Source organism: Sycon ciliatum, chromosome 6 (assembly GCF_964019385.1).
Source record: "Sycon ciliatum chromosome 6, ocSycCili1.1, whole genome shotgun sequence".
Taxonomy (NCBI): Eukaryota; Metazoa; Porifera; class Calcarea; order Leucosolenida; family Sycettidae; genus Sycon; species Sycon ciliatum.
Genome location: NC_088648.1, coordinates 24,843,190 through 24,870,163, shown reverse-complemented (window position 1 = coordinate 24,870,163; position 26,974 = coordinate 24,843,190). Strand labels below are relative to the sequence as shown.

The following is a 26,974-nucleotide window of genomic DNA, read 5'->3' as shown; positions in this document are numbered from 1 at the left end:
TGTTCCTTCTGCACCCCCCCCCCCACCCACTCTCTCTCAGGCTCTCTCTCTCACACACGCACGCACGCAGGTACACACACTACTGACTATTGACAGCTGCCAGAAATGGCCACGCCGCTCCCCAAAGGGAGGTACTGTCAGAGAGGTTAGGGAAGAGATAGGCAGTGCTTCAAATGGCGCTCCAGGTCCTGTCACCTCCGAAACTGGCGTTGATTACAGACTCGGCAATGATGTTCAAAGTGCTGGCGATCAGTCACTGTAGGGCGCTTCGGGCAGGGTCCACAGCGATGGCGCGCGCACACACACACACACACACACACACACACACACACACACACACACGACCCCCCCCCCCCCCCAACCCAACTTCCCACCCCGTACACACCCACACATGAGACGAACACTGACAGTTCTGTAATAATGTGCATGTAAGATCAGAGATGACTTCGAAAGCTATCATTGACAAAATAATCAACCAGAAAGATCATCGCACAGGTTTTTCCATGCGCACCAACTAATGAAACACTGGCAGAATATGAAAGCAATAGGTCCGACAGGCTGTTTGAACAGGCTGTTTGAAAATGCCAAGGTAACATAATAATAAAATAGCAGTACTCAATCTCATACGGACGTGAACATATCACTATAGGGAGGTGGAGCAGCTATGGCTGTCCTGTACGTAGGAGGTGGCATGCGTGCCATGTACTCCTCCACTGGATCTCTTCTTCTTGCGGCTGCCTGTGGCAGCTGCGGAGGCGTCAGTGTTTCCACCGTCAACTGTACATACCTGCAGCCAATGCATGCGTGTGTGCATACACACGTACACATACACACACACACGCGCACACACACAACACACACAACACACACAACACACACACACGCATCCGGAGTCGGGTTTAAAATCGCAATAGTGACTACATCATGAGCTGTTTGCATTACTGAGCAGCGCTTCTTCAAGTGCCAGTCAATGTCTGCAACGAGCAAATATCAACGGACATGGCTAAATTTCCGATTTCGCTCAACGTTGGCTCCTTTCTCTAGATTTTGAGCAAAATCAAAAAAATCGATAAAAATACGAACTGAAACACCTTCAAACAAGGTACAAGAACGAGGGTTCACTGCTGCTCACAACAACGCAGCGCAGCCAAACCAACTATGTTTGCACACCGATCCTAGTTACCCAGTGATGTTTAATTAGCCAACCAAATTTCGATTGGCGACTTGCTGAGTCCCTTGAACGAATCGATCGATTCAGCCTGTCCAATGGCGGCCATTATAAATAAATAAATTTCACGGTTCGCGTGAGACTTGGCTGGAACCCGAGTTTTCCGCATCTGCCGTGGGAACGCCACCACCCTCTGGGATCAACGCGCAGATGCAGCGCCTAAACGGTGGGAGGTGAGTAGATCAGACCCACCACAAAGTGGTCAAAGACAGCAATCCCATAAGCTGCATCCATGTTACCCTCGTGCCAGGGTAACATGCCATTGTGAAGGCCATTTTCAAGGGCCAGTAGCAGCGGGGTTACGTCCTGAAATTGGGGGTAGACCGCCGCCATAGTCTGCTACAGCATGTCCCCAAGCGCCAACAAGTGATAGTCTTGAATAAAGTTATCCACTAAAAATCATTTGGGGAAATATCCAAATATTGAACTCTCCAACGGCCATGCACTGGCCGAATCCAACCTCGTGACAGGAAAGCACACACAGAGCGTCTCCATGTGCCTTTTCGCTACGCTATCAGCACTGAGATATCATGGGCATAATCCCGTCTCTCGCAGTTTGTGAATGAGGTTTGAAGCGGGGTGGTCGTGGCCCAAGGTGAACTGGGGCATGATCCTAAATAGTGGTAGCGACTCCTGCAATAATATCATAGGAAAGGGCTGGACCCCCACACTGGAGCTTGCGCCTATCATGCTCCTGGCAATTAATCACATGAAAGTCCCATGTATTCATTTCTTTGAAGAAAAGATGCAATCAGGAAAAGTCTGAAGAAAAAATGGCATGTTCTGAACTTTACCTGTTGTATGCCAGGGTTAGTGCCCCCAGGAGAACGAAAAAGGCCAGCGAGAGCAGCGCAAGCCAGATGTAGTCCCAGTTTTCCATTCTTGTGTGTGGCTCGACCTGTGTGTTCAGATAATGACGCATCGGCGGAAGGAATGCATGCACGCGCACACACACGCACGCACATGCACACACACGTGCACGCACGTGCAACATAGAACATGGAGTCACCGGAAGCAGATAAGCACTCATACTATAGCAAAAATATCAAGTACGGAATCAAGGACGGGGGGGGGGGGGGGGGGGGCAGATGCTAAATGAGGATTGGCGATTTTTTTACCGCTTCGAACTTTCAACCCTCAAAGTAGCTTCATGTACATTGGTTTCGCCAAGGATCATGTTCTGGATGATGCGTGATCCAAAATTTCAGCCCCTGAGTCTAGGAAGGAATAAAATTATTAATTTCCATGTGCTTAGAGAGTGTAAGCGTACAACCTGCCGCCAATGCATATTCGATTACGACTGGCGATGCTTTTGAAGGGGCAATCGAGGTAGAGACGAAGGGTGGCGGTGGGTCATGGGGGGGGGGGCTGCTGCTTGACCCAACAAGAACACTGAGGGATCTTGTTTATATGCCTATCTCATAATTATAGAAACCCGTTTGGAACGAGAGAGCTTGGAAGCTCAGGGCCCTACGCTATGCTTTTCTGCTTGCTCATCATGCATGTAACGTGTCAAAGCTGTGTGGACCCTGGCTAGCGCCAAATGATACTGAAGCAACGTCTGTTGCATAGCTACGGGATTAAATTTTGTGTTTATTTTTTATTTATTTTTTTGTCACGCCTGGCGCTATCCCGTATTTGTCCCGTACCGTACTGTACCATGAAAGACAGCTGGACACAATATTTTTGTTTGTTTGTGCCAAGGGCATGCCTGGCGCTATCCCGTACCTGTCTCGTTTCTGCCGATCACGGGCGTTCTGGAGTCGACGGGATGTCTGTCCTGACATTTCCTGTGACCGGTAGGCATATGCGGATAATGCCGGCAGAAAAATGGGCAGAATTCGGTACTTTTTCTGGTAAGTTTCATGCATGTTTGGTATGTGGATAAAGAAATGGAGCAGAATTCGAGGAATTGCCCGGCATAAGGTTTGTATGGTTCTGCCAATTTCACTGCATTTCGAGCAGAATCTGCCACCCTTTCGAGCATTATCCGCACACCCCTAGTGACCGGCGCTGACTCTGCCGATCACGGGCGTTCTGGAGTCGACGGGATGTCTGTCCTGCCGTTTCCTGTGACCGGCGCTGACTCTGCCGATCACGGACGTTCCGGAGTCGACGGGATCTCTCTTCCGACGTTTCCTGTGACCGGCGCTGACTCGCCCGTTCAGGATTATTTTGGAGACGACGGGATCTCTCTTCCAAAGTATGTTTTTGCTGACGCATCCTGTCACCTATTCGACAGCTAGCGTCCATTCTAATTGCATTTCCTCGTCTCCCTACTTCGTATTTCTTTCCAGAAAATTTCCCTATACAGCAGGAAGTCATTTACATAATACGACTCCCTGTTATACATCTATGTACGTTATAATTATTATGCTATCGGCCTACATGCGATTCCCGGGCTGGTCGACAGGCGGCCCAGCCAGCCTGCTAGTGGGATCGCGGCCTCGCACACAAACCCACACAAAATGTTAAGCACTATCGGCCTGAATGCATTCCCCCGATACTAGGGGTGAAACGAGTATCTATTTTGACCAATCGATCACTTGTTCATAATATTCGATCGAGTATCCGATTATTTCGAGTATTTTATCAAAAATTCAAAAGCTCTAGATTTGTGAGTTCTCGACCTATTGGGAAGAAATTATCTGTGAACATAGAACAAAAGTCGCCAACGTCTTGTACAAAGTGTATTAAAAGTAACGAGTTTTCATCAGTACATTCATAACTAACGTTACTTGCCGTGGTGATCCCATCGTCCAAGTCATAAAATACTGACTCAAAGGCATGCATAACGCATGCATACCATGTACCAGTGGACGAGCGGTGCAACGAAAGTTTTTGAAAAATAGAATGCCAATACAAAAAAAACAAAAAAAAACGATCGAGTGCAAAATTTCGAATACTCGCTCGTTTGAAATTTTCGAACGAATACTCGAATATTCGAACTAATCGTTTCACCCCTACCCGAAACACTTCGCATATATACTCATTCTCTTGATGGTACGGGACAGGTATGGGATAGCGCCAGGCATGCCGATGGCACAAACAAACAAAAATATTGTGGCCCGATAGCTGTCTTTGCTGGTACGGTACGGGACAGATACGGGATAGCGGCAGGCGTGACACAAACAAACACCAAATTATAGCTGTGTGGACCCTGGCTAGGGTCAGACGTTACTGAAGTAACGTCTTCTGCATAGCTACGGGAATAAAAGCCTGATTTTCAAGATCCACTACTGGCACATAAGCCTGCTTTTAGCGTTGGCGAACCGTACTCGCGTGATTAGAGTCCTATCTCGAATAGTGTCCCAGTCTTCAAGAGCCAGTGAAAAAAATGAAGCCCTCTCTTGAATAGCCCTCCCCCCCCCCCTCCCTCGGGCTTGTAACGAAGCGCACGTGCACGTTTGGTGTTCTTTCACTAATATTCTTGTCCATATCATTGCAGTGGTGGTTTCAAGATCAACATCACAGATTCACAGTTTGTTACGGAGGTTTATCGTCCCGTAACGGACTAAAGATCGGTTGGCTAGCACGAAACAAGGAAGCCTCGAAACTCAACGAACGTCGCCATTCTTCTCTCAAAAATCTGTTCAAGCTCACAACGAGCTCCGTCGAAAACTTGATCGACAGCAAAAGTAAAAGAGCGTACGTGTTCGTACGCGTGCAGAGTGCAATATTGCAATGTGCAATGCAGTGCAGTGCCCAAAAACAGAAACCCGTGACGAATGCATGCGGCAAATACGGCGTCGCGTCCGGAATCGCGGTACGCGACGACGCGTTTGCGGAAATCAAGATATGAAAACGCTGCGCCAGTGCAGAAGCAAGAAAACAAGAGAAACGAAAATTCAAGTGTGAATTGTAAAGAAAAGAGAACAAAGGACTTGAAATACTTCCTGTGCAGAGAATCTGTGCTGGTGAAATATGTCTATCAATCTGCCAGTGAGTGGCAACACCCCAACGGGTGATGACAAACCCTGTCAGAAACTGCGGGGCGTAGAATAGAAAAAACTATGGAACGCGGAGCGAACGAAATCAGGTGAGAATCTGCACAAGGATAATTATGGCAATTCCTGTGGAACGAATGTCTATTACAACCGACTAGAGAATAGATCTTGACTGCTACTTTGTAATTCATACAACTAGCGCGATACTAATAAGGAGAACTGAATTGTATCGACGCAACAATATGTCTCAACTACAAACGCTATATTAAAATACAACAATACATTCTGAGAACGAGAGAGCTTGGAAGCTCAGGGCCCTACGCTATGCTTTTATGCTTTTTTGCCTAGCTCATCGTACATATTATAAGAACTGAGGCAAAAGTATTTGCAGAATTTATTGCGGATTGTTATTTCTCCATGGCCAGCAATCGAGGACATCTGAGAGTTGTAATTTTTGTACTTCTCCGAGGTGTGATTTTTGGCGTGCTGGGCCAAGCACAAGGAAGCCATCTGCAAAAAAACTGCAGAAAATGGTTGTTGTTTGATCCTTTGCTGTAATCTTTGTTTCTATAGTCCATTTCAAAAAGATTAGCAATCAGGTTTTGGTCTTAAAAAGTATGAAGATAAGGGAAATTTGGACAACAAAGTACATAGAATGGCTTGTTAGGACACGGCAAATTGTTCTGTGAAGGTTTCGGAACAATTGGACCAGCCGTTAGGGAGTTAAAATTTCGGCCAGGTTTCCGGCCTTTTCCCATGATTTACAATTTGCCCTGGATGTCAGTATCGATTTTTTATCAAAACCCACGATTTATCCTTTCCTTTTTGGCCTTGTGGTTATGAATGCTGTCTGCTGACCATGAAGTTGTGAGTTCAAATCCCAAACTATCTTCAAGTCAAACTTTTTTTTCATAGTTTTGGTGTTCACTCTGGTACAAAAAGTACAAGCCAAACTGAGAAGGTGGCTGCGCCAAACGACTTGTCTGCTTTTCTCAAAATGTCGTCGAAGTCACACGGATAGCTTTGCCTAGTCATGGCTTTGGGAATGAGTCTGTGTCGATGTCGTTTTCGTCACATCGTGAGAGTAAATTGCATCGCAGCTCAAAGAAATTGGGCACGAAACGAATTGGGACCCATCCCGCTCGTCAACATTTACCACACTTTCGACATGTCCTCTCTGACTCCATGTCGATACGAGGAAAAACTCGTTTGTTGTCAACCAGACGTGCATGTACATGTACATGTACCGATGTGAGTGAGTTATCATTAATTTTGTCATGCTTTCGCGCGGATTATTTCTTCGAGTTCACAGTGAGTTTTTCCAGCCAGCTCTCGAGCGCGCATACGGTAAGACGGCAAACTCCCCGGGCGATCGCCAGGATTGCTAATCTTTTTGAAACTGACTGTAGTCGAAGCTAGTTGCTGTTTGGAGCAGAAACGCTGAAATTGACTATTTTCTGCATGTACTCATACATGTACTCATGTACTCAGTCATGCAGTCTCACTCGTATTTTAGCTCTTTTTCTGGAATGGATGCTGCTCTGCGCCCCTTGGTGAACCTTTCCTGCGCTCCTGGAGCAGCTGAAAAGGACCACTGGTATGTCTGGTTCCTGGTTTGAAAGTGGAGACTCGACTTTTGTGCCTTGAAAAAGGAGTAGAGAGCGATAAAGGTACGTCTGTGGCTTATTTTTGAGTGCTCCTCGTACATTTTTGATCGTGATAGAAATTCTCAGACCAAAGTCAGACCAAAGTCAGCGCGATGATGGCTGTACAGTTTTCTTGTGGATTTTTTAGTTGTTTCATCTCGTATCTATGTCAGTATCGTGATGGTGAAGTGGAGAGGGTGATTTTCTTCCTCTAGGCTTCGTTCGGCCGACTTTGCTTCGTCCTCGTTGAAAAGTGATCCGGAAAAAAAGGTAGATTCGAAAAATTATGTTGATTTTCAAAGTACGTGGTGACATGCGATTGCTGGCTATGCTAATAATCATCTACTTTTGGTTTGCTCCTTCTTTTCGTTTTATCTCCTTATACTGTAAATCAACAAATTTTGGCCGATGAGAAATAGAAACCTCTCTATTAGAGAGGTTAAGATGCACGTTATTTCCGACGTGACGCGCAATTTCACGTCAAATTTGAAATCGATAGGTATTTTTGCTCTCACATGCATCCATTGCTCAATCATGCATCATTTGCCTATATGACAAACTTTGGCCTGCGATTTACTTTGGCCGGTTGGTACCAAGCGGCGAAATCAGCGAAATTAAATCGCCAGCGAAAATTAGTTGATTTTAATACAGTAATCGGATTTTCTGGCCTTTTTGTAGTAATACATGTACATTGACCTGTTGAGCCAATGACGACGCCGAATGCATGGTTGCCTGTGGAGCACATTACATATCTTAGCAGTCTCCTAAAATACGTATCCTGTCCGACGGCAAAAGAGTCTGCAGATTTAGTTTTTCTGCGCGTCGACCGGATGACTGCGACGCGAAAGTTCAGCTCGCGTTATTTGGCTCGCACGTCAAAAAATCAACGCGAGTGACCTGCTGCTCACTTGGAAATTTGGACATCACATAACTTTACAGTCTCCTATAATACGTATCCTGTCCGACGGCAAAAGAGGCTGCAGATTTAGTTTTTCTGCGCGTCGACGGGATGTCTGTCCTGACGTTCACTGGGACCGGCGCTGACTCTGCCGATCACGGGCGTTCTGGACTCGACAGGATGTCTGTCCTGACGTTTCCTGGGACCGGCTTGACTCTGCCGATCACGGGCGTTCTGGACACAACGGGATGTCTGTCCTGACGTTGCCTGGGACCGGCGGACTCTGCCGATCACGGGGGTTCTGGAGTCGACGGGATCTCTCTTCCGACGTTTCCTGTGACCGGCGCTGAATCGCTCGTTCACGCTTATTTTGGAGACGACGGGATCTCTCTTCCGAAGTACATGTATGTTTATGCTGACGCATCCTATCACCTATTCGGCGTCTATTCTAATTTAATTTTACTCCTCGTCTCCCTCTACATCAGGGAGTCGTATACATAATACGACGAATATTGGTACGGTACGGGACAGATACAGGAGCCCGCAAATATAGTGGACAGCTGTTATGTACAATCCTGTAGAGCCTTTGTAGTCACAGATACGGGACAGATCCGGGACAGATACGGGACAGATACGGGATAGTGCCAGGCGTGACACAAACAAACAAACAAACAAACACACAAACAAACAAATACCAAATTAAAGCTGTGTGGACCCTGGCTAGCGCCAGACGTTACTGAAGTAACGTCTTCTGCATAGCTACGGGAATAATTACGCAATTCGAAGATGTCAAGGCACATACATGAAAGCAAACTAATAACACAAATCCATGAACCACGACAAGATTACGTAGCTGCATCAGTTCACATTGTGGCGAACGTCTTCAGCACACAGTTCTTGCTACCGTTTCTCTTCAGTCGTGATAGTTCACATGTACACGTTCGGCTCGGTTCCTCTTTGCCTTCTTTATTTTTATGCTGGATGACGTACATGTACATGTACCAGCATTGAAAAAATAGCGCCCTCTATTGAATAGTGCCCCAGGGGCACTGATCGCGGGAGTACGGGATTATTAGACCCGGTCTTTTTTTTTTTTTGAAGAGTGTTGGACCCCCGGTCTCTTATTTGGGCATGGTCCATTATTTGAGCACGGTCCAGTATATTTTCATCGGCACATCGCTGGAAATGGTGGATTTTTAACACGTCATAACATACAGTCAACTTCGCTAATAACGACTGCGGATATAACGACAATTCGCGAATAACGACATAATTTCCATGCCCAGAGCAAAGTCCCATCCCACTGGGGTACATATAATGAGACTTCGGGTATAACGACACTTCGCGAATAAGGACACTTTTTCGATGCCCCGCCGAATGTCGTTATAAGCAAAGTTTACTGTAGAAGTTCTATATTATGACGTGTTAAAGGGGAAGTATACCCTAAAATCAAATTTTCACCAGTTGTAGTCTTCTGGGTGCTGAGTCGAATGGTCTTGGTCCGAGGAAGCTGCGACGCTCCCTTCCTACTTGAATCCCAATCGAACTCGCGCACTTCCACCGAAACTGGGTGACTGCGCCCTACTAGATGGGGATTTGTATGCAAAATGTCACTAAAAGCGCCATTTCGTTCTTATAAAAGCACGGATGACCGCAATTGGCCCATATGCTGTAGTCTTTTGGACGCTGAGTCGATTGGTTTTGGTCCGAAAAGGCTGCGATGCAGCGTTCCTCCTTTATTCCCAATCGAACATGGTTGAACAAGTGGTCACGTGCTCCTGGGTGCCCAAATCACCTGGTCACCACGCCAGCAGGCGACAAATTTCACACCAAGGTTCAACTCGAGTTCAACTCGAGTGACAGGAGTGCACCCAAAAAAGGTCAAACAGGCTAGTAAGTTGTACCCTGCAGGCACGGTGACCAGGTGACTGGTGTACGCAGAAGCACGTGACCGCTTGTTCAACCATGTTCGATTGGGAATAAAGGAGGAACGCTACATCGCAGCCTTTTCGGACCAAAACCAGTCGACTCAGCGTCCAAAAGACTACAACATATGGGCCAATCGCGGTCATCCGTGCTTTTATAAGAACGAAATGGCGCTTTTAGTGACATTTTGCATACAAATCCCCATCTAGTAGGGCGCAGTCACCCAGTTTCGGTGGAAGTGCGCGAGTTCGATTGGGATTCAAGTAGGAAGGGAGCGTCTCAGCTTCCTCGGACCAAGACCATTCGACTCAGCACCCCGAAGACTACAACTGGTGAAAATTTGATTTTAGGGTATACTTCCCCTTTAAAAATATAGAAGTTCTATATTAGTTAAAAATCCACCATTTCCAGCGATGTGCCGATGAAAATATAGTGGACCGTGCTCAAATAATGAAAGAAAGCACTAGCCACTACAAAAATTGTAGTTGCGCAACCTAAAATCGCGTCCTTTTTTGATCCACCACGTGCTTTCTTAGTGCGCATGCGCAAAGCGATGAACTCAAATAAGAGACCGGGTCTCTTATTCGGGCATGGTCTATTATTTTTCCGTGAGGCCTCTAGGAGGGTCTACTAATTGAGCATGGTCTATTATTCGAGCATGGTCCATTAATCGAGGAAATACGGTAGTTTGAATACAAGCCCGACTTAAATGGGAGCATGTCACAGCCATTGGGTTCTACGGGAACATGGTCTATTATTCGAGCATGGTCCATTAATCGAGGAAATACGGTAGTTTGAATACAAGCCCGACTTAAATGGGAGCATATCACAGCCATTGGGTTCTACGGGAATAAGCACGGCCGGCTTTTATGCGAAGCACTACAGTACTACGCGGCACCCTGCCACAAACACAGCACTAGAAGTACAGGTCGAGGCAAGTGAAATCCAAACTCCTGAATGAAACCGGCAGAGCCACAGTCACTTCCCAGCCAAGGCCAAGGGTTCACATTACAGTACTGTTGTGTAAATATAGGATCGGATAGCCATTAGCCAGGGGCTTGTTGTTTACTTGGAGTCGGATTTCATCTGCCATCGCTGTAGTAGAGCTACTGATTTTTTGGGGGAGGGGGGGGGGTGGGGGAGGGGAGGGGGGGGGGTGGGTGGGGGAGGGGGGGGTGGGGGGGGGGGGGGAGGGGAGGACGACAGTGGCAAGCATTAGTGGCTATCTTCCGCGTTCTCCTTGGTTCAAATCATGTTGTAGCCATTCACACATACAAGGCTCACGGCCACAACTAAGAGAGCGATGGAGCAAAAATCCAATCGCCGTTGCAAGAGCTTCACGTATGACATGCATTAAGTATACCCTAAAATCAAATTTTCACCAGTTGTAGTCTTCTGGGTGCTGAGTGGAATGGTCTTGGTCCGAGGAAGCTGAGACGCTCCCTTCCTGCTTGAATCCCAATCGAACTCGCGCACTTCCACCGAAACTGGGTGACTGCGCCCTACTAGATGGGGATTTGTATGCAAAATGTCACTAAAAGCGCCATTTCGTTCTTATAAAAGCACGGATGACCGCGATTGGCCCATATGTTGTAGTCTTTTGGACGCTGAGTCGACTGGTTTTGGTCCGAAAAGGCTGCGATGCAGCGTTCCTCCTTTATTCCCAATCGAACATGGTTGAACAAGCGGTCACGTGCTCCTGGGTGCCCAAATCACCTGGTCACCGCGCCAGCAGGCGACAACTTTCACACCAAGGTTCAACTCGAGTTCAACTCGAGTGACAGGACTGCACCCAAAAAAGGTCAAACAGGCTAGTAAGTTGTACCCTGCAGGCACGGTGACCAGCTGACTGGTGTACGCAGGAGCACGTGACCGCTTGTTCAACCATGTTCGATTGGGAATAAAGGAGGAACGCTGCATCGCAGCCTTTTCGGACCAAAACCAGTCGACTCAGCGTCCAAAAGACTACAACATATGGGCCAATCGCGGTCATCCGTGCTTTTATAAGAACGAAATGGCGCTTTTAGTGACATTTTGCATACAAATCCCCATCTAGTAGGGCGCAGTCACCCAGTTTCGGTGGAAGTGCGCGAGTTCGATTGGGATTCAAGCAGGAAGGGAGCGTCGCAGCTTCCTCGGACCAAGACCATTCGACTCAGCACCCAGAAGACTACAACTGGTGAAAATTTGATTTTAGGGTATACTTCCCCTTTAAATTTTCAGGATTTCCCCGAAAGCTAATGCCTATCGGTGGATCTCCTATTTGCTTGATTCGAGCATGGACCGGGAGTCCTCCATATCACCATCAAAAATCGTGCCCTGGCCTGGAGGCCGAGAGGAAGGCTACCATAAAAAGCGTGGCCGCATCGCGATATCGATCTGGCGGGAAATGCAGTTTCCCGCGAAAAGGAGCAGTACACGTGTCACAAGAGAACTGGGGAGGAAGCCAAGCATCAAACACGAATTCAAGTTACATGTATCCCTGCCTTTGTCATCAAACGAAAATACAGACACCGAGAGAAAGGGAAGCAGGATTCGGAAGGATCTAGGACGGACCAACGCGCGTAGGAAAACTATTTTTTCCTCCGAACACGTGGGACAGAAACTTGGCGCCAGTTCCTGCGGGACACTAGTGACTAGGATAAGGACGTACAAGTGAGAAAAGACCGTGGTGGGTTCTTACCTGAAAGTCTTTCGGAGCTAGCTGTCCGCTTGCGGAGACAGGTTGAGACGAGGAACGATCCGTGAATCAAACGAGAAGGCGTTACAGCAAACAATTCAACAACAACACCGGACTCGAACTAAAACGGAAAGAAAAACAACCACAATGTGAGTGTCACTGTGTCAGTACTGAGTGTGCGAGGCAGGCCAGGATCAGGAGAGATGCGATGGTAGATCTACTACAATGATTACACTGTATGACTGTAGATCTACATGATCTAGAAAATATTCGTCGTCACTGCTTGACGTCAGATCGTCATCGGGAATTTTGTATTATGCGTTGCGCAACATTGGCGCCATGCATGGCGCAAGATCAAAAAGAGTCGATCGATCGTTCGCGGGTCGACGTTGTGCGCGTACCGATTCGTGCACTGTGGGAAATGCATGAACGCGACGTAGACCTACACTGACCCTCGTACTGCTGTACTTCTACACTCGTACCGGTACTAGTCTACACGACTACCGCGTACTCCTACAGTAAGTTAGGGGTCGTCCGTATTTTTCGAAAAATTAAAAAATCCGTCCTCAGGCAAAAAGGGGGTGGGTGGTCAAGAGTGCTGGCGGAATTTAATTTTTTGATTTTTCGTACCTTTTTTTTTTTTTTTTTTTTTTTTGCTCCAGTGACTTTCATACACTTGTTGCACTGATTATAGCTGACTGTGTACGGTACTGTAGACGTAGTGTAGGATCGATTGTCGCTAACACCAGTATCTACGCTCATGCATAACCTTCCTAGGGGCTCCCGTAAGAAGACCATAGGTCTGTGGGAAACACCCTAGTAAAATAAAAGTTAATAATAATAATAATAATAAATACTACTATGATATACATGACTTTTCATGTAGTTGTAGGACGGTGCATGGCCGTGACGTCGGTAGACCTAATACTCACTGTACTTAGCTACTAGTACTTGACACAGGTGCAGTCAGAAAACATGGGGTCAGGAGTTCTTATTTTTCGAGCTGGGTATGCCGGCATCGGTAAAAATCAAAAAATTAATGGGAAAAATGGGGGGTGGGTGGGTGGGTCAGAGACAATTTTGCAGGAGGACGGATTTTTTAATTTTTCGAAAATTACGGACGACCCCTTAGTTAGTTATTACAATGATGTCGACTACATAATCGGTAGACTTGAGAGAAAAACAAAACAAAACAAAAAACAAACAGTCATAATCGGTAGACTCTACGTAGCCCACTATGTATCATGAAGTAAACTAAAAGGCCTCTTTTACGGGCAAACAGAACACAATTGACAGTGGCATGGCGAATGATTAGAACACAACACCAAAAAATGAAAACAATTGTATGTGTGAAAAAACGCAAAAACGAGAAACAAAAAAACAAAAAACAAAAAACAAAAAAAAACAAAAAAAAACAAAAACACCAAAAACAAAAACAAACAAAAAAACAAACAAAAAACAAAAACCAGGAAAATACAAGGGCACTGTCCTGCCCACCATCGTCTCCAAAACCTCACAGCCGGCCCTCCGAGATTGCCAACTCTCGCAATGCATTCACAGGACGGTGATATGACGATCGAGCACCGCGGATGCACATGATCGCCGACCGCAACAATGCAAACGCCAGTCGACACCGGACATATGTCATTGTCTGGGCATACAACTTCGTGTCCCCACTCGAAATGAGGCCACACAGGCGCTTAACAAATCTGGAGCACTCTGGCGCACAACAACCGGCCGTGGTGAAAACTAGTGGAGTAAATGTCCCACGGTCCACATTGATGATGCGCTCAGCATACTGCAGCTTCTTCTTCCTCTCATGCTCCGCCAACAGTTTGTCGAGAGGTTTGGTGGCATAGGACGGAGCATCGGGATGAAAAACCCGGACATCCAGGAAAGCATTCTGTGCCCTGGTCCACAGCCCTCGAGCCCGGATATCAGCGCGAGCATCGTTGGCGGTGATAGTTGAGGCTGCCAGAAACACCTCTCCCGAAACCGGAGCAAGCTGAGGCTCGACAGCGACATCCGAGCAAACTTCAGTAAGTAAATCGGCAAGAATATCGCGAACTTCATTGTGCCGAATGGTGGGGAAACCACCAGTAGGGCAACACATGGCATGGGCCGGACTAAACGGTTGGCCACAAGAGCAGGTAGTAGGCACATCAACCAATGCCCAGTCATACCGCAACGCCACCGCATCCCTGAAATCTCCCTTCGACAGATGATATCCGTGTTCTCTGATAGGCAGTGTGTTGAGCCAGCTAGAGACACCTCGGGAGGACAAATGCTCCAAACGACGCGACATATCCGCCGACGCCGACTGCCGCAGCTGGCGGAACTCAGCCTCACTTGCTGTGCCGCGTTGTCTGGCAAAATCCCTCTTGGCTGTCATAGCATCTTGTCGAACACGTTCCGGTGCTTGCTTGGTCCATGATGTGTTGTTCTGTTGCAGAATTTCACTAACCTGGGCTGCTGTCATTGCTCTGGAAGCGTCGCGCTCTGTCCCGCTCATGCTGTGAAAGTGTGGAATGGCCATTCCCCCGAAACGAGTCGGCAGCCTGAGCATCACCAAATCCTCCGTGGTGAATGCATCTCGACCAGTTGCAGCCGGCAAGAGCTCAGTTTCGATTACCTTGTCCAACGCTGATACTGCGTCCTCCGGAATGGGAACCGTACGAAAGAGGTAGACCCAACGACCCCGCAGGCCATGAGTCAAAGCTGCATAAGCCGCGTGAGGCTCTGTGCTGGCAAACTTTGCTAATGTGCGTAGCTCCTTGCACCAATCATCAACCCTCTCCCTCACTTGGCTGGCAACATCATCAGGCTCCCCAATGTATGAGCCCAGATATTTAGTGCTGCCGGTGACAATGCGGACACCGGTGCCTTCAAACAGATGTGAAGCCTCCTCCTCCAATCCGGGCTTCACGAGAAGTAGGGTTTTGTCCGGATTGGTGAAATATCCATACAGGCGACCGTGTTCCTGGATTGTTGTCCACCAGTCTCGAATCGCTCTCATCCTGCCAGCACCACTGGAGTCATCCGCATACCAAATCTGCTTAACGGCGTCGTGTTGCTGCTGCAAATGCCGAATGATGGGGAGTATCATGAAGTCCACAGCTATCACTATCGGGGAGTCGTATACCAAGGTATACACCCGTTTATACCGCTTCCTATCTGGTCCACAGCCCTTCAAACAACGGGATATTTTGACAGTTCCCTGGTCTATGCCTAAGCTGCTGTTACTAAGCACATGCAAACGTACGATGACAAAAATGACGGGCACCACAATCATGTCACATAGGCCTTGTCGGATATTGCCTGGCAGCATTCTGCATGTACATGTAATGATGTAAGAAGCCGTGTATGTGTGTGTGGTTTGGAATGAGCATAATGCTAACATCATAGCCTAGCACACCACAGCTCAGTGGTTGGAGCATCGCTGGCCTCAAGCGAATGTCACTGTTTCGAGTCCTGGGCGTGGCGGACCGTGGGCGTGGTGGTGACAGTCAAGTTTTCCGTCACTTCAGACTTTTCCAGTTTGCATCTTTCCCTCAAATCAATGGATAATGCTAATAACACTTCATTTTCCACTGAAAAGTAGCAAGACACTAAATGATGGAAGCCTAGTGTTCGCCGTCTGTTTAGTGCGGTGGCCAGTGTCTTCGCTTTACATGTAACTGCAAGGAAGCAGATTGTAATCGTAGATAGGATTGCTTGCTAGCCTAGACTATGCTTCTAGCTCTTCTGATTCTGAACGTGAATCATGCGGTCTCGAGGACATACATCACGGTACCGTAAAGTACCGCGTGCCCGTCTTGCGAGAGCGCCCCACCTTGATTTTACAGGGAAGGAAACTCGTATGGCAGAAGTGCTACTACTGCATTGTGAGTTTGAGAACTAACCAGTTACCGTATTTCCACAAATAGTAGGCCGGTCTACTATTTTTTCAACCTCGTCCTAACCCGGCCTTATAATCGAGGACGGTCTTGTATTCGAGGACGGTCTTTTATTCTTTCAACCCAGTTTGACCCCGGTCTTCTATTTCTCGCCACACAGTTTTACCCCCGTTCTTCCATTTTCTTCTACACAGTTTGAGCACGCTCTTCTATTTTTTCCCACAGTTTGAGTACGGTCTTCTATTTTTAACACAAGAACAAGACTCATTTAGTAGGCCCGGTCTTCTAATCGGAGACGGTCTTTTATTTTTTCAATCGCCCCCTGCCCCGGCCTTGTATACGAGGAAGGCGTTGTAAACGAGGACGGCCTTTTATTTGCGGAAATACGGTACTTCAGTCTACTCTGGACTCTGGTCACACTGGGCATGTTCTGTGTGTGTGTGGAGCTCATCCGCGGCCCAAACTCCCAAAGATAAACTGAGTCCGGAATGCGTGCACAACGTGCAATGTGTGTACATGATGTAGATGTGCAAAGTCCGCGTTGCTTGACCTACAGACAGGGCATCACCTCCTCAAGACGACCACGAACGTACGACTCGGATGCCGGCGGGGCGCTCTTGCGATACTTTACGCTACACTCATACGATAGCTGTTTCGTTCCCCAGGGCAGAACAAGCTGCAATAGCCAGAACACGATCACCAAAGCCGAAAGCATGGTAAGAGGACTACTCAACTTCTCTCTTGTATTGTTATGTAGTCTCTTGTATGTAGCCTGTCACAGTATGTACACAAAATCAATGGGACTGCGACTCGCTGGACCAGGCTGGTCCTCAATGTGCACCAGGGAGTACTAAAACACCGGTTTTTCAGTACTGTAAAGCGACAAACGTTCGCGGCGTGCAAATTTAGCGTTTTCATAAATCGGGCTGGCTCACGATGAGAAACGTTTGCGATTCTATATTTTCAATCGGATCTTGTACGGTCTACAATCAGTGTAGGGAGAGGTTTACGGCGATTTATATTCGCGAATGTGTGATGGTCGCGAAAATAGCGAAATTTTTAAAATCTCCAGCGAAAGTTTCTCACTTTACACTTATTTAGTTTACAGTACTCCCAGTCCCTTCTGTGCACTGACTGGTCACTGGGTGCAAGTGTCCGTTTTTCTCAAGTGTCCGCAAAGTCGGGTTTGTCTGTACATGACAAGTCTGTCTCTAGTCTAGTACTAAGTCTATGACTGCATACGTGTTGCTATGCGATAGTGCCGCGTTTCGCCAAGACTCATAAATCAAGACGGTACCGTGAAAGACTACTCTTCAAGTCTCTTGCCTCGGTTTCGCGGGTCTTCGCGACCAGGAACTAACTATGTTACTTGCTATGCAGGAAGTCGGTATTTTACGACGCCCTGATTTTTGATGCACGGATGACGTCATGCCTGTGGAAGCACGTGCGCGTGCACGTGTTCACAACATTAACATGTAACGTTACTATTTTTAAAAAGTAATATTAACACGCGCGCTTGATCGAGCTACAAAAAAATTCGAATCCGGAATAAAAACGTTTTTTTATTCACAAAATCCGAGGCCTCGATCGAGGCTATTTTTGTGCTTTGACTTTTGAACTGCAGCTTTATTTGCAGTAAACAACCTCCAGCTGCTTGCGAAGTAAATAATTGGCAGGAGAAACTTGCGAGTGCAATGCCGCCCAAGTCGCAGCAAGCATCCTCGCGCTCCGGCAGAACGCCAAAGAAAGGCGACAGCAAGACGCCGAATGGCTGGCAAAAGGACGCCAGTGGCGATGCCCTGGTGTGTGACGTGGATGGGGCTCTTCTCCTGCCCGGAGTGTATGTTCGAGGCTACTTGCGCCAAGCTGACGGAGGTAAATGGAAGAATTTGTAGACAGTCACATGTTTGATGCAGTTATCAGGATAAAATCTGGAGCATAGTATTCAAAATTTAATTAAAAAAATATATATAGCTATGAAGCTCTGGTTGATAAATATGGTGGTAAAGACACACCTGGCAATATGGCGGTAAAATATTTAGCTCTGAATAAAATAATTTGTGCACTCATTACTCTAACACACAATTCAAGGTAAGTCTTCAGATTTCCAAAAACGTTTTCTTTTTGACGATCATCAGTTGGAAAATTCATCACAATAGGGAATACACGAATGAACAAGTAAGTAAATAAATGCAAAGAGTGTGAAACATTTAGGTGCAACATTTAGGTGCAACATATACATGTATATCAATCAACACAAACGACATAAAAAAACCCGTGGCCGTCCGCCATTGCGGTGGATAGATACGATTCGGCACGACCTGAAGGCAGCGGATCTCTCCGTGGAGAGCGCTCTCCAAGCTGCAGGGGATAGACTAACTTGGCTTGACACTGTTGACAGATGCGTCGACTCTGCTCCTGTCTAACAGGTTCAGGGAAGATGTGAGCTGTGTTTATTATTATTATTATTATTATTATTATTATTATTATTATTATTATTATTATTATTATTATTATTATTATTATTATTATTATTATTATTATTATTATTATTATTATTATAATACATGTGCAATATAGGTGGAACAGTGCGAAGTGCGAAATGAATACAAGCACAATAATCTGGTGTGTCAGTCTGAGTTGCGGCGGATGTTTCTCACTGCAGTCAGTTCTCCGTTATCCGGATCCCTCGCCATCCGGAAGAAAATAGCTGGTTACAGATTTACAGCATAAGTAGTGCATCCAACGTAACCGTTGTTCGGTTATCCGATTCCCTCGCCTATCCGGATCTTTCTGTGGAAAATGGGTGTGTGCGGTTAAGTGAGGTCTGACTGTATCATCTCTAGAGTGCGTGTGGTTCCAGTATCATATATGAAGGACAACCGTAGTCTGGAACCGTCTGTCAATGTTGATTGTCGATTGTGTTACGGAGGTTTATCGTTCCGTAACGGACTAAAGATCGGTGGGCCAGCATGCAACAAGGAAGACTCGAACCTCAACGAATGTCGCCATTCTTCTCTAAAACATCTTTGGCAAGCTCACAACGAGCTCCGCCGAATACGCTCGATCGACAGCAAAAAACAAAAGCGTACGGGTTCGTACGCGTGCAGAGTGAAATACAGCGTCGCGTCCGGAATCGCGGTACGCGACGACGGGATTGCGATACGCTACGACGCGTTCGTGGAAATCAAGATATGAAACGCTGCGTCAGTGCAGAAGCAAGAAAACAAGAGAAACGAAAATTCAAGTGTGAATTGTAAAGAAAAGAGAACCAAGGACTTGAAATACTTGCGGTGCAGAGAATTTGTGCGGGTGAAATATGTCTATCAATCTGCCAGTGAGTGGCAACACCCCAACGGGTGATAACAAACCCTGTCAGAAACTGCGGGGCGTAGAATAGAAAAGCTATGGAACGCGGAACGAACGAAATCAGGTGAGAATCTGCACAACGATAATTGTGGCAATTCCTGTGGAACGAATGTCTATTACTCAACCGACTAGAGAATAGATTTTGACTGCTACTTGTAATTCATACAACTAGCGCGATACTAATAAGGTGAGCTGAATTGTATCGACGCAACAATATGTCTCAACTACAAACGCTATACTAAAATACAACAATAAATTCTGAGAATAATTACGCAATTCGATGTCAAGGCACATACATGAAAGCAAACTAATAACACAAATCCATGAACCACGACAAGATTACATAGCTGCATCAGTTCACATTGTGGCGAACGTCTTCAGCACATCCTCCCCTTCTTGATCCGACTAGGATCAATCTACAAACTCTAGAGGGCATACCTTCGTAATTGGTCGGGTCATTCGCTTACCGGTGACCTGCACTTCGACGACGCGTACCTTTCCGTCAGCGCCCGGGAAGGTCTGAGTGACTCGACCCAATGGCCATTGACCACGTGGGGAATCAGGTTGGATGACTAGGACAACGTCGTCACAGCTGACGTCCTTACGCTCGGCAAGTCACTTCCGGTGCTGATTCAATGCCGGAACCCACTCTGTCAGCCAACGCTGCCAGAAGTGCTGCAGCAGCTCTTGGATACGACGCCACCGGTTCCTCGGGTGAATTGGCTGAGTGTCCACTGACTTGTGTGCATACTGACCACCGGCTTGCCCAATCAGGAAGTGGTTGGGTGTCAAGGGACATCTGCAGGGTTAGCGCTTTGGAAGGTCAGTGGGCGCGAGTTGAGTAGGGCTTCCGCACCTGTGAAGGCAGTCATCAACTCTTCATCTGTAATGTCTGCGTTCCCTAGGATCTTGGCAGTTGCTCTTTTCGCTGACTTTATCATGGCTTCGTGCGCTCCGCCGAAATGCGGGGCGAGTGGTGGGTTGAATGACCAGTCCATCTTGCGGTTTGCTGCTGACCGCTGGATGGCATCTTTGTCGAGCCCATCGACCAGCTCCCGATTAGCGCCGATAAAGTTATTTCCGTTGTCTGACAGAACTTGCACTGGTAATCCACGGCGACGGACAAAACGCGAGAATGCGCGCAGGAACGAATCAGTATCAAGCCCATACGCAAGCTCCAGATGAACTGCACGACTTAACAGACAGGTGAAGAGGCACAAGTATCGCTTCTGACGTGCTCTTCCACGGCCTTGGATTGTGATATACGGCCCAGCAAAGTCCACGGCCGTCTTAGCAAATGCTCGAAGTGGTGGCTCCAGACGACTCTTCGGAAGGTGTGCCATCACTTGCTCAGCTGGCTTCGCCCTCGTGCGTGTGCACCTCGCACATTCCTGTTCCCACTCCCGTATCATCTCTCGAGCAGCCACTATCCAGAATCTCTCGCATACCGATGAAAGTGTCTGGTTGGTACCGCCGTGCTGCTGCAATTCGTGGTGATGCTTAACCACTAACTTCGTGATATGGTGGTGTCGTGGCAGAATAACTGGGTAACGTACGTCGTACGGTAGCCACTCTGCGTACTTCGTTCGACCGTCGCAACGTAACAGAACATCTTCGACTTCGTCGACTCTGGGACTTAGCTTGCTGAGAACTGAACTAGCTGGAAGGGCCTTGCCCTTTGCTAGTGCCTGCAGCTCTTGTCCAAAGGCTTCTGCTTGTGCGTCCTTGAACAACAGACGCTCGGCGTCTTGAAGCTCTGAGACTGTCAGCTCCCCCCTGGCACGCTGATTACTGCCCACATTACTGATAAAGCGTAACACCAATCCTGTTATCCGTACGAGACGCTGAAAATCTGAATGACGCTCTGGGGTTAATCGCCACATGGTGTCGGTGTTTGATGTGGTTACACTGGCAAATGTTGACGGAAGCGCTGCTGTCTTGCGGACTTCTGCAGCAGCTGTTGGCGATGCTGTCATGGTAGCTGCTGGTTGTGGCCACTCTGTAGATGGCTGCAGGAGAAAGGCAGGACCTTCCCACCACAAGCTGCTCTCCGCGAGGTTCGTTACCGTTGCGCCTCGGGACACGAGATCTGCTGGATTGAGCGCTGTCGGGACATAGCGCCACTGCCCAGGTCGAGTTAGCGTCTGGATGTAGCCAATCCGATGCGCGATGAATGGCTTGTATTGCCGACTGGGTTGCCGGACCCAATGGAATACATCCATGGAATCAGTCCAGAAGACTGCATTCTGCAGCTGTAGCTGTGTTGCTGAAGCAACTGCAGATCCGAGTTCTGCTGCGGTTACTGCAGCCATCAACTCGAGCCGAGGAATGCTGATCGCTTGCAGCGGAACGACGCGACTCTTTGCTGCCACGAACCGAGCCGCGACATCACTGCTATCCTAGCTGCACATGTATACGGCTGTGCCATAAGCGAGACTGGATGCATCTGCAAACACATGCAGCTGCTGCTGGCTGTTAGTCAAGCTGAGGCATCTTGGGACTCTGATTGACACGAGTTGCTGTAGCTGCTGAAACCACCTGGTTGCTGAGGCTTTCAGTAGCGGATTCAGTTCTTCGTCCCAGTTTGTGCCGGACGTCCATATGTCCTGCATAATGATCTTGCCCTGCACAACTACTGGTGCAATCAGGCCTAGCGGGTCGAAGAGCTGACTGATGCGCTGCAGAAACTGGCGCTTCGTGCTGATTGTTTCACTTGAGGTTGCCGGACGGAACGTGAACACGTCTTCGGCTGCTTTCCAGAGAATGCCGAGAGCTTTAACCGCCGGTAGCTCCCCAGACTCCAGATTGATTTCGGCTGCTCGTAGCTCTGCTGGGATGGCTTCGAGCACTTCCGGTGCATTCGACAGCCACTTGCGTGCGCTCATGCCGGCTCCAGCCCACATCGCTGACAGATCGTGGTACAGCTTCTTGCTGTCTGCTACAGTTTCCACCGAATCCAGCGTATCGTCCATGTAGGTGGAGTCAAGTATGGACTCGGCTGCTCGGGGGCTTTCTTCTCGGTGTCGTCTAGCGTGTTCCTGCGCAACAAATTGTGCCAGAAACTGTGACACGCAGAGGCCGAACACAACTCTCTCAAATTCATACGTATCGGGTGGCTTACTGGTGTCGAGATTTCGCCACAGGAAATGTAGGCAGGGACAATCGGCTGGTGCTACCTTCACTTGCGGGTACATTTCTGATATGTCGCATACGATGGCGACTGGGTGCTGCCGAAAGCAAAGGAGAACATCGAAGAGACTGCGTTGCAGCTTCAGGCCCGCGTGGAGGTGTTCATTTAGTGAGTTGCCTTGGCAGCGTGCCGCCGCGTCAAACACTATGCGCAGCTTCGTTGTGCTCTTGTCCGGTCTTAGGACGGGAAAGTGTGGAAGTAACCGTCGTGTTGTGCTGACTTCCGTGGGTGGCACCTTGCCGACGTAGCACTTCTTCACTTATGACTCAATTACGTTGCTGTATGCCTCGCCGACTGCTGTGTCCTTCTTCAACCATCCTCTGCTACCAAATGTTACGGAGGTTTATCGTCCCGTAACGAACTAAAGATCGGTTGGCTAGCACGCAACAAGGAAGACTCGAAACTCAACGAATGTCGCCATTCTTCTCTAAAACATCTCTGGCAAGCTCACAACGAGCTCCGCCGAATACGCTCGATCGACAGCAAAAACAAAAGCGTACAGGTTCGTACGCGTGCAGAGTGAAATACAGCGTCGCGTCCGGAATCGCGGTACGCGACGACGGGATTGCGATACGCTACGACGCGTTCGTGGAAATCAAGATATGAAACGCTGCGTCAGTGCAGAAGCAAGAAAACAAGAGAAACGAAAATTCAAGTGTGAATTGTAAAGAAAAGAGAACCAAGGACTTGAAATACTTGCTGTGCAGAGAATTTGTGCGGGTGAAATATGTCTATCAATCTGCCAGTGAGTGGCAACACCCCAACTGGTGATGACAAACCCTGTCAGAAACTGTGGGGCGCTAGAATAGAAAAACTATGGAACGCGGAACGAACGAAATCAGGTGAGAATCTGCACAACGGTAATTATGGCAATTCCTGTGGAACGAATGTCTATTACTCAACCGACTAGAAGAATAGATTTTGACTCATCATCATCATCATCATCATCATCATCATCATCATCATCATGAGAAAAGCCTCTTTTACGGGCAAAGCAAATGTATATCATTACAATATGTAAAGTGAACAGGGGAAATCAACACAAAACCCACCGGAAAATGATGAAACACAAAAGCAGTCAAGGAAGTAAATCAATACAAAAACAAGCAATGAACACAGAGTAATAAAAGGGGAAAAAACCAAAATAGCATTATATTAAGTTGAGGCCAAAGGCAGCACCCTACTCCGCCTGGCGGCACTGGGCCAGAAATGAGTTCGGCTGTCGCCTCTTGCCGTACGAACCGCGGCAACCGCGGAAGCAGGTGACTGCCCATCGCAGCAAGCAGAAAGACAAACGGGTGCGTAGTATGCCCATTACTAGTGGGTACTTCAGTTCAGTATGGCGCTCAACAAACAGGGAGGCCAATGATTTCAGGAATTGAGTAGTTTCTGGGCCACTAAAGCCGTACGTCGAGAACACAAGTGGCGTGAAGGAGCCGCGCTCCACGTTAACCACACGGCTGGCGTATTGATTTTTCTTGTTTCGCTCGTGAGACTTCAGCTGACTCAGGGCTTGTGATCGAGACAACACAGACGCTGCGGGATGAGTGATCCGCACATCAAAGTAAGCGTCCTGTTGCCACGACCAAAAGCCGCGAGCCCGCACATCCAGACGAGCTTCTGCGCATCGGTTGAGGGAACGACCACCAGGCAAATGCTCACTGCTGCAGGGCAATAGCCGGGGCTCCGTCTCTACGTCCACCACTCCAGCCTCCCTCAGTAGTCCAGCAACCAAGTCCCGCACCTCATTGTGACGGGCAATGGTATAGCCGCCAGTGGCACAGGTAAGTGCATGAGCGGGGCTGAGAGGCACACCACAAACACATGAATCGGGTAGCCCACTCAACCTTCGCCCATAGCGGATGCACAGGGCATCACGGAAGTCGGATTTCCTCAGGATGGTTCCATCTTGCCACCGCGGGGCAACAGTCAACCATGACGATACTCCCTTTTCGGACGCGATTTCAACAAGAAATTGTTGCTCCGAGCTCAAGTCCGCCTTAATGTCTTGTTGCCGGCTGCATAGGCTCCGCATTTTGCTTGTCCGAGTCGAGCGTGCCAGCTGGCGGGTGTCCCCAACAGCATCGCGGACGGGATCATGATTGGAGAGCCTCACTCGGTCGGCAACCTCCTGGGTTGTATCACCGGAGCCCTCTGACTGGGCAGTATCCGACAAATCGCTCCTTGCCATATCACCAGGCACGCTTGGAGGGTTCGCATATGTGCCAGTCAACAGTAGCTGAACAAGAGGCTTTGTGATGCTCAAGGATGCTGCGAGCTCTGCTGGTGCACTATCCTGCAACAGAGGGAGGGCCAAACCACCAAGACGCACTGGAAATGACATCAGCTCTCTCTCAGGGCTACCAGGACGAACGCCATCCCCCAGAAGGGCAGGTATCAGGCAATCATTGATCCTCTCATCAAGCTCGGCCAGTATCTCAGCCGAACAAGGTGAGCAAGGTGAGCAAGGTGATCATCATCATCATCATCATCATCATCATCATCATCATCATGAGAAAAGCCTCTTTTACGGGCAAAGCAAATGTATATCATTACAATATGTAAAGTGAACAGGGGAAATCAACACAAAACCAACCGGAAAATGATGAAACACAAAAGCAGTCAAGGAAGTAAATCAATACAAAAACAAGCAATGAACACAGAGTAATAAAAGGGGAAAAAACCAAATAGCATTATATTAAGTTGAGGCCAAAGGCAGCACCCTACTCCGCCTGGCGGCACTGGGCCAGAAATGAGTTCGGCTGTCGCCTCTTGCCGTACGAACCGCGGCAACCGCGGAAGCAGGTGACTGCCCACCGCAGCAAGCAGAAAGACAAACGGGTGCGTAGTATGCCCATTACTAGTGGGTACTTCAGTTCAGTCATCATCATCATCATCATCATCATCATCATCATCATCATTGGTTTACTCCGTTGTCGGCTGTCTTTTGCTTTGCTGCGTGCTGCTGTGTTGTGCATACGTGGGGCTCGGTCACGGTACCACCATCCGGCGAGATGTTTTCATGATGTCTCGATTGCCGTGGCCGAGTCAGGTCTAGTTTGTTAAGTATCGTGCTGTGTCCTGACTGTGCATGCGGGATTGGTATGGCGCTTACCCTTTTGTTGCTGTTTTGTTGCTTTCATGCCTTTAAGCATGTAATTGTGTTCAATTGTTGTATTTCATGGAAAAACGATCTTTGCGTTGGATTCATTTAAACTATTATTTGTGTAGGGTTCCACTCCTTCATCTTGGGAAATTGTGTTTTGTTTGCCCAAAGAAGTGGCTTCATCATCATCAAAAAAAAATCATCATCATCATCATCATCTGCGTTGCCGAAAAATAATAAAAGTAAAATTAAAAAATAAATAACGAGAGAGCTTGGAAGCTCAGGGCCCTACGCTATGCTTTTTTGCCTTGATGACCTAGACAAAAAAAAGCATAGGGATGTTATAAATTCTTTAAAAAAATCCTCTTTTTTAAGACATAACCTGGGATTCGAACCCGCACTATCGCGCGCCCTGCATGCATCCCCCGATACACTTCGCATACATACTAATTCTTCCAAGTTGTTTCACATTGTGATCTGATGGCAAAAAAGCATAGGATGTTATAAATTTTTCAATTCTCCAATTTTTTTTCAGGCATATCCTGGGATTCGAACCCGCACTATCGCCCTACATGCATTCCCCCCTACACTTCGCATTCATACCCATTCTTCCAAGTTGTTTCACATTGTGATCTTGCATTTGAAAGCCCTATTTGAATATGCATTGTGGCCAGCCGTCTTTGATGGCACGGTACGGTAGGGGATAGGTACGGGACAGGTACGATCGAGGGTAATACGACACCGTCTCCCGTACCGTACCGTACCATCAAACACAGCTGGCCACATATAGCTGCCCGCAATATTCAAATAGGGCTTTCAAACGCAAGATAATAACGTGAAGTAACTTGGAAGAATGGGTATGAATGCGAAGTGTATGGGGAAATTCATGTAGGGCGATAGTGCGGGTTCGAATCCCAGGATATGCCTGAAAAAAAAATAGGAGAATTTAAAAATTTAAACATCCTATGCTTTTTTGCCGTCAGATACGGATAGCGCCAGGCGTGACACAAACAAACAAACAAACACACACACAAATACCAAATTAAAGCTGTGTGGACCCTGGCTAGCGCCAGAAGTTACTGAAATAA

General features: G+C 47.7%; 1 protein-coding gene and 1 long non-coding RNA gene across 2 annotated transcripts in view; one reads left to right on the top strand and one right to left on the bottom strand.

The window, feature by feature from the left end:
- Positions 1-430: 430 nt before the first annotated feature.
- LOC135818917 (uncharacterized) lies at positions 431-12,498 on the bottom strand. Its single transcript, XR_010553821.1, has 3 exons — positions 12,329-12,498; positions 2,023-2,126; positions 431-787 (listed from the first exon to the last, which is right to left on the bottom strand). It is a non-coding gene; the product is annotated as an uncharacterized LOC135818917 (long non-coding RNA).
- Positions 12,499-17,804: 5,306 nt separating this feature from the next.
- The window catches only part of LOC135819760 (uncharacterized), a 42,698-nt gene continuing 33,528 nt past the window's right edge, over positions 17,805-26,974 (top strand). The window contains exon 1 of the mRNA XM_065333022.1: positions 17,805-18,096. Coding sequence (XP_065189094.1) covers positions 17,916-18,096 — 181 coding nt within the window. The 5' untranslated portion in view covers positions 17,805-17,915. The remainder of the gene's footprint in view (positions 18,097-26,974) is intronic.